At 36.2% G+C, this 15319-nt stretch overlaps 1 protein-coding gene across 7 annotated transcripts in view; it reads left to right on the top strand.

Annotated features, from left to right (window-relative positions):
- The first annotated feature begins 6324 nt into the window (after nt 1–6324).
- sgip1 (SH3 domain GRB2 like endophilin interacting protein 1) overlaps nt 6325–15319 on the top strand; it is a 55131-nt gene continuing 46136 nt past the window's right edge. For 3 of the 7 annotated variants that reach the window (XM_020702450.2, XM_020702451.2, XM_011474111.2), the window contains exon 1: nt 6802–7288. In XM_020702450.2, the coding sequence (XP_020558109.1) occupies nt 7279–7288 (10 nt within the window). In that variant the 5' untranslated portion in view covers nt 6802–7278. Of the gene's footprint in view, nt 6528–6791; nt 7289–15319 lie in introns of those variants that run through there. The other 4 variants (XM_020702446.2, XM_020702448.2, XM_020702449.2 and 1 more) reach the window with 4 other exon arrangements.

Raw genomic sequence — 15319 nt, forward strand, 5'->3', positions numbered from 1 at the left:
CTTTAAGATAATCCTTTGGAATTTCCTCCCATCAGTTCATCTGGCTCCGTTCTATCATCTCAGTTTTCCCGTCTGAGGAAAGTACAGTTCTCTTGGGAGTGATCTAATTTAAGCAGTCCCAGCGTTTATTGGCGTCTGTGTTTGTTTAGACCTTGGGCCTGGTGTGAAGATGCTGTCAGTAAGATAAACATGTCGGGCTGGTGGTGGCATGTTAGAGACCAGGACCAGCAGACAAGCACAGTATCAGAGTCGAGCTCAAAATTTCCATACGTTGATTTAAGGGATTTGGGACTTTACAGGTGACATGCACCATCAACCATCAACTCTAAATAGGATTTGGGTCAAGAGAATAGTCTACTTTTTTATTATTGCTACAAGAGATCATATGCAAAGTCAATGAAATACACTTGCCAGTGAAATCTCTTTTTCTTTGGTACTTCATAGATGGAACTGTCACTGTTTACACTCATTTCAAACCTCATCACTTAAATATGTAAAGTAGATTGCAGTAAAAGCAGCTTATTTGGTTCCCATCAGAACATTACTCTTCAACATGAGTGGTACCCCAGCTGGATGAGATCACACAAAGCAAAGTTCCACATGAGCTGGCAGGCAGCCTCCTCGGCTTCATTAAGTAATCAGAAAGTGGGTAATTACAATAAAAGCCATGTTGCTTAATGCATTTGCTTGTGTGAGTGTGTGTGTGTGTACGCATCTGTGTTTTTATATCTAAACCTCCCTTCCCAAAATGCCTAGCAAGTGAGTTAATGACAGAGAAACATGTTTTCCTGGCTATGCTAACAGACAAAGAGCATCTTGTGTGGTTGGAAGGCACGTAGGCACACAATATGGAACACGGCCACTGCCACTCCTTACCGCCCTGCGTACCACTAAGTGGAATGTTGTTATGGTTTGACGCATTGTCTGCTGTTTAATCAGTGATTTGGCATTTGTCTGTGTTCACTTAACTGCAGCAGCCTAATCATTACCCACTCCCCCTCATCAGAGGACTTTGGCCGTAGCAGAGATGTAGCTGGCTGTACATTTGCAGGAAAGTTGCTTCAGCACTGTGGAGGAAATGGCAACCCTACTAAGGACATGAGACGTGACCAAATCAGCATGAGCTCAGGAAAATCCCAAGTTGGCATCCTTAAAGTCTATCGCTTTACCATCAGTTGTTTTTCTCATCATGTATTGTATGTCCAAAGGTAAAATGAAAAAAAAAAAGCTTGGCCTCTTTTGCAGCTGCTGGTCTTGGTGAGTGGGAGTGAAACCACTCATTTTATTAGCCAACTTTTAGTTTTCTTTCATCCTTTTTTAGACATCCTCAGTTATACACATACAGATCATTTTTTCCTGCTCTTGATTGATTTGTCTATTTACCGCCCTGCCCATGCTTGGTGGGTCTATCAGACAGAAATTCTCCTGCTTCTTCGCAATCCTTTTGGTGTTTTATCCATCAAACTTTTAACTTATAAAATGTAATCAAGCATTTTACCATTTAAAAACTCGTTAATTTATTTGCTGTTTTGTTTTAGTGAAAAAGTCCAGCATATAAACACATTTTTCAAGAATATTGAAGTCTAAGTCTAATAAAAAAATCAATAATTTAATGCCACATTGATGCTCATCTGCTCACTGTAGGTGTTCACTTACTACATATGAAAGAAGTTCAGCTCATACGTATTTCTAACTACATTCACACACCATACAGTGATGACCCAGTTGAATTTGTCTTGTGGGTTTTGCTAGAGGTATAAACAATTTTAGACCTGCATACAGATGCAGAACCTCAACATAAGAGCAACACTGCCGCCTACAGGCAAAAAAGATTTGAGCAAAGATGAACAAAAGTGGGTCAGGGGGAGTAAGGTTGTTAGCTGTTGGGAGGAAATGAATTGCAGAAAATACACAGACGGTTGTTGCGCAGTTACAGAACAGAAGAATAGAGGTTCTCTTTTAATAAAATGCATTATTGAACATTTTCTGCTTTGTCTATTTTGAAATTTCAAATTTTACTTTGAACACCAAACATAAAAAACATTTCTTTTAAAAAGGTGTTTAATCATCATGTTTGACCCCTATAATCTAAAAATGCAAATAACAGAATTATACTTTGATTTTAAAACAAGGGCAACATTATATACTTTACCTGCTCTAAACCTTTTTAGAAATCCCAACCCAAATATTTGCATTTCATTTTTTATTTTTTGTTCATATCCATCACAGTTGCAGTTTGCAAAGAAATGTTTTTCATGTCATTTTAATGCAGACTAACAGGCTTTTGTTGGAATACAGTCAAGAAATAATTTAGAGATGTGAAGAGGATATTAAGGTGGTATGAGTCCTGTAGGGTTATTAGTTCCCTTAATCATGGAGTCAATGTATCAACTCAGTGAGATGAAGATGGAAATGCTGTACAGCAGAGACCACACATAAGAAACTTGGGATCATGCAATACTATAGCAGTAGATCTTGGTTTGTTTCAAATGCTTCTGTATTTTCCACCTCTTGCACGCTCTGCGACCTCCACTTCATACTTTATACACTCTCAGGCCTCTTGGTTTTCTGGGAGGCTCTTAAGTGCCTCAAATACTTGTCTTGTTTTGTTCTTAATGTGTGCTTCTCCCATGTACTTCTATAGAACCTTCTTTAATGCATCTCATGTTGGTACTCTGGCATTGAGAGTTTCTTTTGGCCTCTGGTATGATATTAAACCTCTTCAGGCAGGCAGCTAAGGCTTACTCTTGGGCGTTTAGCCTTAATGTCACTCTCCAGCTTCTATTTTCATGGAGGGTACTTCTTCTTTTAGGAGGTGACCAGGTTTAGATTTTTTTGTAAACTCGCTACAAGTAAAAGGGCAGGATCTTACATCTACACTATTTCATAAATGTTTAGGTGCACAGTTTGTTTAAATGTGTGAGTCTTCATGTGGGTGTGTGTGTTTATGCAGATATGTGGATGATTTTGTTTGTTTGTTTTTTAGTTTGTTTGTCTTGATATTTCTGTGAAAATGTGAATAAATCTGGCTTTTGTGTGCCTCTTTTAACCAAAGGCAAAAAAATATACATTTCATTTAGTAGCTTAATGACTTCTGAAATAAGGGGATTTACATTGCTCTTTTTATTTAATTACAAATATTTTAGATTGAACTAAAAACTAAAATATTAGCAGATTGTGGATGATTATCCGGTGTAACATTTGTTCTGGAAACAAGAAGGAAAATAAGTCAATGTCAAAGAAAATACTTTAAAGAGTCTCCAAAAACTATTGCCTCAAATAAGCAATGAAAAGAAAGCTGGGCTGAAAATAGTAAATTAAAAATTAAACTGGTCTGCACAGCACTGTTTCACAGCATGATAGTTTCTCTCAACAGTATCTTACATTTAAATAAGAAAAGAGGTTCCAAAACACCAAAATTCTGATTAAAAGTATTTTCTAAGTAACAGTTACTATTTAACTCTGCTTGTCTTAATTCTAAAATAACTATTATGTTTACCTATTTAAACAACCTTGGTCATTAAGACCTGTTTGTATGACACAAGTTGGAAACTTTTTATTTGAAATGTAAAAATGAGTTTCTACTGAAAAGGCTGTAATCTTTTCTCTTTTTTTTCAGTGTGCCAGAACTTGTGTTGCACTAGGAAAAGCTAAATATAACCCTTCGCTGCACAAAAGAGCGTGGTGACCTCCAGTACTTTACAAATCAGAACTGTTAGTCTACTGTTCCACATTGCTATTCTCTACAGATTGTGTGGCTCTCTCTTAATCAGTACATATTTGAGGCTGCAGCAGATTGCAGGTTTGTTGAGCAACATTTCAAATACTTATTGAATACCTCTCATCCCCAGCTTGACAGCAGAGAGTTCAAAAATAACTGAATAATGAGAACTTGTGCCAGGGCTGACTCTGCCATGCCACTGCAACGATGCATTGAACATCCTTTTTTTTTAATCTTCCTTTTACAGGAGCTGGGGGACTGGCATCTTTTGCGATATGCATATTGCAGAGCTGGATTTTGCGATAACGATAAATTTGCGGTATATTGTGCAGGCCTATATATATATATATATATATATATATATATATATATATATATATATATATATATATATATATATATATATATATATATATATATATATATATATATATATATATATATATATATATATATATATATATATATATATATATATATATATAGGCCTGCACAATATACCGCAAATTTATCGTTATCGCAAAATCCAGCTCTGCAATATGCATATCGCAAAAGATGGCAAATGTCGCCATAAATCGTAAACCTTAAATGTGCTAAAAGAATCTTATGTCAGCTTGAACCATTTAACGAATCAAATAAATCCCTTTGTGCATTTGACCAATCTGATGGAGGCCTATTATGTTAGATGTCTGCCACCTATGTCGACGAATGACATTTGGAGTATAATTTTTAAACTGTTGCAATGTAATGGAAATGGTTATTTGGTTATTTTGCTATTTGTTTATATACCGCAAATTATATCATTATCGCAATTTTAATCTCTAATATCGCATATCGCGAGTTTTCCTCATATTGTGCAGCCCTAATCTATATCTATATATATATCTATATATAGATATATAGATATATATATCTGTATATAGATATATAGATATCTATATATAGATATGACAAAGGTATATAAAAAAAAGAACCCCAGCTGTTACTGAATTGAGTAAAAATGAAAAAAAAACAGAACAAAACAAAATTGATGATAATCATATATTACTTTTTCATTTTTTTTGTCTGATGCAATAATAAGAAAAAGAAAGCTAATAAACAAGTCTGGGGAGAAACGAAGGGACCCTTTGAAAGAAACTACAATCGTTTTACCCGGTGAAGGAAACTAAGGTGTGTCCTCTAATTAACATCACAGCTGTCTTCAATCTTGTAATCAGTCAGTCAGCCTTTTTTTTATATTGAATTAAGAATAGCCATGCTGTGTGTTGAATTGGTGTGCCACACAGAACAGGGAGCATTTAAAGAGAGTATAATCTCAGGACACTTAACACACACTTACATGAGCATGTTAGATCTCCTATTTATTTCCTACTTCATAATTTATTTTATTCATTTATCAGCTACTATAAAAAAATATGGGATTTGATTAATATAACTGACCAAATAATGTGACAGTCTGAGTGCAATTTCTTGGTAACAACACAAAAGTAAATCTTTGATTCAACAGTAGATGGCAGTGCAGTAAATGTTTTAGTTTAGTTTCTTTTTTCCTTTTTTTTACACCAGAGTGGTGATAGTTCCTATAATAATAGTAATAATAAAGCAAGCCAAGGTTTTAAAAGTATTTGAATTTTCACATGGCTTTTCATGTTTGAACAGCTAAACTTGCTCTGTCTAAAATACCTTTTACGCAAAACAAAAAAGGTTTATTGGAAGATATGTATTTGCTACTATGATGGACAACCTCTCAACGCACAGCACACAAAACGGTTACAAAATACTCGAAGTAAACAGAAAACCAGAACTCTTTTAAAACCTAAAATCGAGCCAACACTTTCATAGTTTTCTCACTTTTATACAGTAGATTTGCTGTGTTCATTGTTTATCAAATAGTTCATACTTTCTTAAAATATTTATTTAAATTACTGTTTTATATCAATTTGAAATAAACATTTAGATAGGTCAATATCCATTTTATGTAATGAATGCACCAATATTAAATATTACATTTTTATTTTGTATGAATTATATTTATTATTTGAATTAATTAGCGGTGTAAAAATCAATGTGATTAATGATTGGTTTAAATTCCTACGATCCAACCAGATCAACCTACACCATTATAAAATCGCTTGAAAAAGAGATAAATCAAAAATTCACTTTGGAAAATACCATTTACATTCAGGTATGGTTTACCAACAATCATATTGTTGTTGAAATGAATCGTTACACCCCTAAAGTAAATGCTGTGCTTATTCTTAGATTTCCTACTTTTTTAAATTAATTTGCATATTATACTTGATGTATTTCTTCTGGATTTCCAGAATGTAAACTCACACACACGGACCTCCTGCCTCATAGAAAATGAGCCAGTGCATGCGCAAACACAAGCACATGCACATGCCTCCTTCCGGGGGCCGGTCCGTCATCGGCCATCTCTGCTTGTTGGTTGCAGCTGTAGCCTGCGTTGCCTTGACGTCAGGCTGGCTGATCCAGGTCCCAGTTCTGTGTGTGCACACAGGCAGAAAAAAGGGAGCTGAGTGAAGCAGAGACAGAGAGGGGAAGGTGGGAGGGAACACGGGGAGGAGAGATATTCTGATAATTTCCATGGAGGGTGGGACGGAGAGAGGCACGCACAAGCAACCACTACTGAAATAGTTACTGTACAGGACAAGAACCAGTGTTTAATCAGTGTGCAACGTGTGCTTTAACATGAGATGTGTCTTGGCTCCCGACATTCTGTCTGTGACTGGATAAGTAATGCCATTCAGCACTTGGCAGACTCGACTTACTGCATTGACATAAGGTAGGGTGCAGGGGAGGGCCGCATGTGTGTGTTTACCACATTTCTGTGCTTTATTTATGTATTTTTTTGCTGGTTTTCTCAAAGCCTCTCCATCTGCGCATACCTGTATGTGATACTTAATTTATGCTAACAGCTTTTTGGTGAACAAGAGGATAATAGTGTGGCTTCCTCTTGAGCCGTGGTGTCAGGAGATTCAAGCTGTAAACCATGTGACTCCGTGGAGAGCTGCAGGGATTGGCTCAGGTCAGCTGTGACCTAAGCGCTCTGCCTCTCCTCAACACTCCCACCCCCGTTGGGAACACACACACATACGGATCCTCCTGCCTCCCTCTTCTTCCTCACCCTGCCCTGCCTCTTTTATTTTTTTCCTTCGGCTGGCTTTTTCCCTACCTCTCAGCATCCTTGGCTGTGTCAGTTGGAGCCGCCGCAGCAGCAGCAGCAGTAGTCGCAGCATCCATGGCTTAAGCCTGAGCTCTGATCGACAGCTAGGCTTTCCCCCACCCCTCCTCTCCTCTCTTTTTTTTCTTTTTCTTGTTTTTTTTCTGAGATAGTTGACAGGTGACATCTGGGGCCATTGGAGGCTCACAGATAGTCAGGGCGTTAGCCACAAGCGCACAGCTGCTCTTTGCCCATCAATTCTGCTGTGTATCTGTAACCACGGGCTTCTTCTCTTCCCCCCCCCCCCCCCCCCCCTACACCTCGTGGTTTTATTTCAGGCTCTTTGGAAATAGAGGAATGCAAATCTGCAACCATGATGGAAGGTAAGATCATTTTCTGCCATTGTTACTGTTTAATGTTTTGTCCCCCTTTTTTCCATTGTAATTTAGGGTAATCCTCTTGATGTCCTTGTCCTACAGTGATCCCTCTTCCTGCAAATGTGAATGTGTGTGTTTGAAAGGTTAGATTGTCATAACCAACCCTGCTATTTTCAGCGGTTGGTGTGTTATCCTTGGGAAACACAGAGGCACAATAGCACGGCTAAATGAAGTGTGTACCTTTTGTGAGGATGTGTTTGTGTAGATATGTCTGGTACCCCAAACCTGTTTTCCCCGCATCCCATCCTGAAGGATTATTTGGATTTATTGTTCAGTAGGGCTTATGTATCCAGCTGGCTTACTTCCACAAATTCTCTTTGTATGTGCATTGAAATGCACACTCTGACGGTGCTGTATGACTCTGCTGTGTGCTCACATCATACATTAATTGAACCCGGTATTCCCATCGGGATTGCACATCTACCCAAAGCTGCGCATGTGTTGTTTTCCAGCAACAAACTGGCTTGTTAAAGTCTTCTAGCTTTATCATTTGTTAAAAAAAAACACAAATAATTGTTGTTTCAGTTGCATGTCCCTTTAATTAATGACATCACTAGAGGAAGGCCAATGATATATAGACGAATTCCTATGGCTCTGCAGCTGGCAGATGGAATCGCAATCCATCTGTTCCGAATACCGTTCATTTCACGCCTTTTATTATCTTCAAACCTCCCATAGTCAGCCACTGTTTTCTGCTATAATTACAGGAGCAGATTAAACATTGAAATGTATCCAAGGTTTTCATGGCCACATTCTGAGGCTATAAGGAGATATAGATAGAAATAACAGTCTGTTATCAACTCCTCATCGTCACTACTAATTTTTGATCAAATAAATCTTGCACAAGCTAGATCATTTTCAAGCTTGTGTTCTCAGTTCTGTATTTAGTAAAGGAAGCTAGTTCTGTGAGACTTTTACCAAGCCAGAACCATTTGAACATGTCTGGTTATGTGGATGTTTAAAAATAGGTGGCTGTCACTCTTTCCTGGAGCTCGTGAGCTCAGAGCTGCAACAGGAGCACAACTTTCCCTAAATATTTTATTACATATTTTCAAACAGACTGTAAAATTGCTTGTCACTTTTATAAGATGAAACAAGCTTAAACAGACATGGCCTGTGTTATTGGTTTTTCTATTTTGCTGCTGTTCTATGACAAAATGAGATTGCTTTGTTTTTTTAATTGTTAGTGCAGTGTTACAACACATAGGTTTTACTATCAGTATAGCTTCTATCTTTTAAAAAAGATATGTATCCAGTGATTGTCTCTCGTGTTTGGCTGTCATAATACAATTTTGCATAAAGGTCATAAAGCACAGATCCAATAGTTTGTTTATTTGTTATTAATATAAGTAGTTGTAATACCTCTTTGATGGATAACGGTTGTATGAATTTTTTTAGATTACATCTATGCTTAGGGGAAATAAACAATCGCACAATAGCAAAAGATTCTAAATGTCTTCTATTTAGCTATTTAGTTTAGTTTTTCACATTGTCCTGTTACTGTTAATTTCAAACCTCTTTCCTTCAATTAACATGGCTACTAAAGGCTTAGCATAGCGAATTTGAGGCCAGGATTACAGTAAGGTGTTAAACTTGGACGCTAATCCTTGTTAGCTCTGCTTTTTAAAGACCGATGTCATGACGATGTCATTGTCCTTTACTACCAAACAGGATGGAAAACGTGGAGCGTTCAAGTGTAATTAAGTTCCTGAGAGATGGTTAGCCTTATGCCTTATGTAGTAACTACTCAGTCTTTTTTTATGACCCAGAGTAATGATTTAGATGATGTGAAGCACCTGTGTAACTTTGACAAAAGTCAGTCTGTCTTGTCCTCGGTGGAAAATATAGCATTAACTGGTGGCTCATTTTTAGCAATAGCTAAAGTTGGCAGCCTTTCAGCAAGTATTTGGACAGTGCCAAGTGTTAACACCTCAGTAGCATGGACATGATGTTTTGGTGTAACTGTACATATACATACCATAGTTCCATGGTTTTTACCAATAAATTTGATTTATTTATTTCATTCTTTTTTTATTTTACTTTTGAAGGTTTACTTTTAGGTTTGTTTGGTTTTTCTTTTGGTTTTTTTAAACAAAAACCTTTCATAGCCAACATTTCTTTTAAAGGCAAGCGACTGTCTTTACTTTTTTTCTTTTTCTTCAGGTCAAGTAGGCCTGGTATAAAACTTTTAAATTCTGCATTCTAACACATTTGTCATTTCGAAAACTGTAAAATTTAGACATTTTAAAACACCCACAAATCATATATTGAATTTGTCTTCAGTCCTTTAACACCGTAGATGTAGCCGGTGACCCCTAAATAACATTTTGACATACCCTAATTCTTCTGATTCACTTGAATCAGCTGATTCTAATGCAGAGAAAATCAGCTTTTCAAATCAAATATGCACCTTTATGCAACACTGTCATAACTTAAAGTGTTGCATTAGACACGTTTCTCCACGACATAATCAACTGATTCATGTCGATTGTGTAAGTACTACAATGTTGCATATCAGCGCAAGACTGCTTTTCTCTCCATCAGATTCCGCTAGATGTACACTAATTGCATAAAGTCTTGCAATAACACAATTGCAAAAGTTACGATAAAGTCCAAGAATATGAACACTAGAGCTAACAATGTTCCCATTGGTCCGCTGCGCTGCTATGTGATTATTGCTTTCAATTACTGGATTTATGTGCCAAATATACACTTGAGGTCATTCTCATTTGAGAAGGTAAATATTGCATGTTTCCTTAATAGCACAGAAGATATTTACACCTATCTGATATGCATAAATGTGGACAAAAGTATTGAAGTCGACAGTATTTAGATCAGTGTTTATACAACCACTTGCCTAGTGCCTTTAAGGTTTAAAAACTATGTGACCGTATATATTTCAATACACTTAAAGTATTAATTTATTTACAGCAAGAAGTAATTTCTTGCTTTAGTTGCAAAAAATGTTAAGGAAGTCATTTAGACCTGTTATGATCTAGAACCAAAATATTTTGCACTTGAGGCGCAGCCTATTGTTTGTTTGGTGCAAAATTTGTCATTTTACCTTGTTTAACAATCATAACTATGGTTTGAGTGGAAAGCCTTTCAAAACTTTACGACTTAATGGCATTTCCTGTTGCACAAAGTTAAAAATATGCAGACTCAACAATGATAAGGCTTCTTTTTCTTTTTATACTTTTTCTTATCTTTACCGAAGTAGATGTTTTGTGTTTTTCCAGGACTGTTCTGACATGTTAGACATGCTTGCTGTGCTTTGGACACATTCTTGTTAATCTCAGTTACAAGCAGGAATTAGACTGTCTGACAGAGCTTGCTTGGCTAAAACTTGGATAAAGCTCTGAATGAGATGTTTCAGAGCAGTCGGCCATATGGTGGACTAATGGCCGCAATGGAATTAGCTGGAAACCAAATCTTTTTAGCCTTAGCTTGATTGTAAGGAAACTGTCAAGTAAACAATTTCATTTATGTTTGGGACCGTGATGATGTGCTATGTAAATATATTTAAAAAGGCACGCCTTCATAAATTATGAGGTAAAACTCATTAAGAAAAACTGTTGGGTTTTATATTCTGTCTCACTTCTTACATACCATGTAAACACAAGTTTTATAGTAACTAAAAATGAGAATTAAAAAGAATAATAATAAAATATAGATGAGTAATGACATTACTGCATTTAAAATAGCAAATGTATGATGGGATTTAATCAGTTTTGACCAGCTCTTGGTGCATTACATTCATTGTAAGCCATGACTGCTCCAAGTAACCCTTGTGCTATCCTAGGCACTTTAACATGGGGAGTTGGGTCATCTAGACCCACTAGACAGTGCGCTGAACCTTTTTACTTTAATGATTTGTGATCTTCACTGGTGTCCATGGATTACATGAAATCTTTCCACCTTTATCCACCTTTTTCATGGTAGGGAGAACAAGTCAAAGTAAGGGTGGGGTCATCTAAGATGGCACAAGGGTTAAAAAGACATCCATGTCCATGTTAGAAATCCTCTGATTAAAATAAAAAAAACAAAGAACACATTATTGAATAGGTTGCTTCAGGCCTGACACGATGTGTATATCAACATGTCCATAGAAAATGTCATTTTTGTTCTTTCTGTTGAGCTTGGAATCATTTAACCTTCACGTAAAATGAAACCGAAACATGATTTTTATGTAGAAAATTGAACAATTTAATATACTGTTTACTTTTTTTCTTGGATGAACACAGCAACAATTTTATTTTATAAAAGTTCAAACTTACCAAATGTTTAAGGAGAAATGATACATTTTAATGTCTCAGCTCACTGGAATTCAACAAGTCCATCATTCTTCACCACCTCAATAGCTGGGAATGCTAAAAGAATGTTACACCTTTGTTTGGTTAAAAAATGTTTCTTCAGAAAAGGGAAATAAACCAAATGAAGGTGTAACATTCTTTCAGAATTCCCAGCTGTTGCGGTTGTGAAGAATTATGGACATGTTCAATTCCAGGGAGCTGAGACGTTAAAAAACGTAGTTATATAAAAATGATTGCTGTGTTAATCTAAGAAAAAAAGGCAACGTTAAATTTTATTGTTACATTTTGTTACATAAAAACAATCATGTTTCTGTTCCATTTTACATGAAATAAAAATAATGGCAAGTTCATTAGATGCTTCCTGAAGCTACAGACACACTGGGCATGTGACCCAAGAACATGGAAAATACAGGTTCTTAAATGCAGATTTAGCCCATGGTGTGAACACTGGACAAACAGGGAGGGGCCTTTTCTTATTTTTTTTCTTTTCTACTGTTTACCAGCTCATGTTGGAGCCTACAGTTGGAAGGGACTCGGTACAAATTGTCAAAGCGGTCCAAATTGCGTGAATCTTGCTTCAGACTTTTTCTTTCATAGCTCTGTTCTCACATATGAAAGACTCTGTGTCGTATAATTTCGTCTCAGCACAAATTGCATTTTTTAATTCCTCCTTCACTATCAATTTTCAAATGATTGGCACTTCCGTGCATTAAAAGGAACACCATCCATACGTCACCACCAAACCTGAGTCCCTGATTGGTGAAAGTTTGACCGGGTTTAAACTGTCAAAGGTACGTCACGGGGTCACAAGCATATACATCGAGTTTAAAAAGCCTCTATTTAACTTAGTGAGCATGCACTTTGAGGCTCATTTATTAAACTAAACTGAATTTTTTTTTTAGAATGATATTGATCCCCTGGCAGGGAAACGATGCACTGGACACAGTGGTAACGGAGAAAAAAGAACAGCAGACATCCCTTTTATTCGGTTTAAAACAAGACATGTTTGTTTAAAAAAAAAAAAAGAGATGTTAATAAGAGAACGATGGGACAAAATTAGAAAATCACAAGCAGGCGGCGGAATGATCCCCGCTTTCCTGCTGCCACCCAGATCGCTGTATTATGATCTGTTTTATTCAATTTTCAACAGGTATGGGATCAATAACATTCTAAAAGGTTCCTTGTTTTTTTTAACTTTAATAGATAAACTACAATACGCATGCGAAAATTTGAACAATTTGTGTCGGGACTTGATGCATTAGCCTGTGAGCTCGTGTTGTATTTTTGGCAGTGAGCTAATGGGGGAAATTTTACATTCAAGACAAAGTTTTAATAGTTTATTCATATTTTTTCTGCAAAGTTGTGCACAACATTGTCTTTATAAATATGTTTCTTTTTGACAGATTCCTTACCCCAAACACAGAATCCCAAAACACACATTTACGTGCCTTTACATAGACTTTTCATTGGAAGTGACTGCTTGAACACATACTGTCGAGGGCAGTGTGAACATAGCTTTAAGGACATCCCCAATGCCCACATCACTAGTGAAATTGGTTAATTCTTCTGTTTGGTCCACAGGATAGATTCCTAACTGCAGGTGAAAAAAATAAAAATCTCTAGGGAGTTACTTTTAATAGATTATGTGAGCCCAAATTGATAATGCTTCACTTCAGGTGTAGTTAGATGTTGTTAGGTGTGCTTTTAACACTTGTGCTATCTTAGATCACCCTTACATTGACGTGTTCTCTCTACCATGACAAAGGTGGATAAAGGTGGAAAGATTTCATGTAATCCATGGACACCAGTGAAGATCACAAATCATTGAAGAGAAAAGGTTCAGAGCACTGCCTAGTGGGTCTGGATGACCCAACTCCCAATGTTAAAGTGCCTAGGATAGCACAAGGGTTACGAGTTTCTTTCCCTTCCTAAAGTACATCATGATGTGCAACAGAGATACAGGCACGGCTGCTATAAATTAAATGAGCATGAAGATGTGTGTGCAGCTATATTTAAAAAAAATTCACAAAATATTACAGACAAACTTATTTATATTTAACATTTGAAGAAGCTTTTTGTCACAGAGCTCAACATGTGTATTAGAAACTTTCAGGAACTTCTCCATAAATATCAGAAAGGGATTGAAGAGAAAGCAGTCAAAATGAATGCGCATGTTTGTAATTTTTTGAGCACTTCACTCATTTATAGGCCTCATTCAGTCTGCCTCGTTTTCTGTGCAAATACACCCACTCACACACAGATATGCTCACGCATGAGGACAAGCTTATGTAATGATGCCAGAGATTAAAAAGACAGATAAACAAACATGTTTGTGTACTCTGGTGGGAGCTGAGCGATGCGGAATTTCTCTTAACATCAAACTATTTCCTTAAATGCCTCATAAGATTGAGCTTAATTAGGTGTCTCAATGAGAGAACTTCTTTTCTAAAGAGAAATATTTAAATCTTCTCAGTTTGTGCTTTTGGCAGCATCATTTTAAGCTTGACCGCATCATGCATATTTAGGTGCTGCTGATTTATTGCTTGCTTTTGACTATTTTGTGATGAAATGGTTGGTTTGAATAAAGATTTCAACAAAAAAAAACATGAAACAGGCAAACATCTCTTTGCATGCAGACTGTCGTTGCAGTGACCAAAAAAATCTCAAAATGATTATAGATGATACCAGATGGATGGGTTTCAGTGAAACCAAATTTCACGACATATATATGTATACGACTAGAATGGAGTCATTGTGTGACTTTACTCCTCACTCATCAGGACTAAAAAATAAATCACTTCAAAAGTATGCTGAAGTGAGATTATCTTGAAAACTTTTAAAGAAAAACTCGATCTCTTTACATCTAAATCAAAGCTTTTGTAATCCTTTAGTTGACATTTGCAATCAGACTGTTGTATAAAACACCAATTAGTTAAAGTAGTGTCAATAATATATTAGTCTCCTTTATTTATTATTATTTATTTATCAACTTCATTTTTGTAAGATCAAGAGACAAAGACGGAGGAATTAAAACACCCATTTCCATGCACAGGCAGCAAAACAAATTTAGACGTTCTAGCATCTAACTATAAAATGAAGGGTAAAAACATCAGTTTTTGAATAGAAGACAGGAATGACTTGCCACATTGTGTGTCAGAGCTTCAATAGAAAGAAAGCAGAGAGAAAATCTGGAAAAGCATCAAATGTCTGCATTGTGATGACTCACCCATTTTCTTTAGGATTATATCAGCAGATTTTTTAAATTTTCAATAGGATTAGGAACATCTAGAAAGGAGCATAAGCAGTGATGTCTTGACTGCAAGCACTTTAGTTCTTTTTAATATTTCCATGAAAATGTGTGTTTCTAGCATGTCATTTCTGTCATCTCAGATTATGCATCTGTTACATTGGTATCACTTATTGTCCTTACATGTATCTCTGCCTTCATCTCCTTGGTTTTCTTTTTTTGTTCTTGTATTGTTCTTTTTCTGTCATGAAAGAAAAACCGATTGTCTGAAAAGCACTCCAGGGAAGTTAACTTTATTTTGCAGTATATTATTGATTTGATTCTGCATGTAATGGTTTCTCTCCCAAGCTGTCTCCAAGTATTTGTTTTAATTAACTAATTTAACCTTGTGAAGCAATGTTTTTGTGTTTTTAAGAA

Source organism: Oryzias latipes, chromosome 4 (genome assembly GCF_002234675.1).
Source record: "Oryzias latipes chromosome 4, ASM223467v1".
NCBI classification, from domain to species: domain Eukaryota; kingdom Metazoa; phylum Chordata; class Actinopteri; order Beloniformes; family Adrianichthyidae; genus Oryzias; species Oryzias latipes.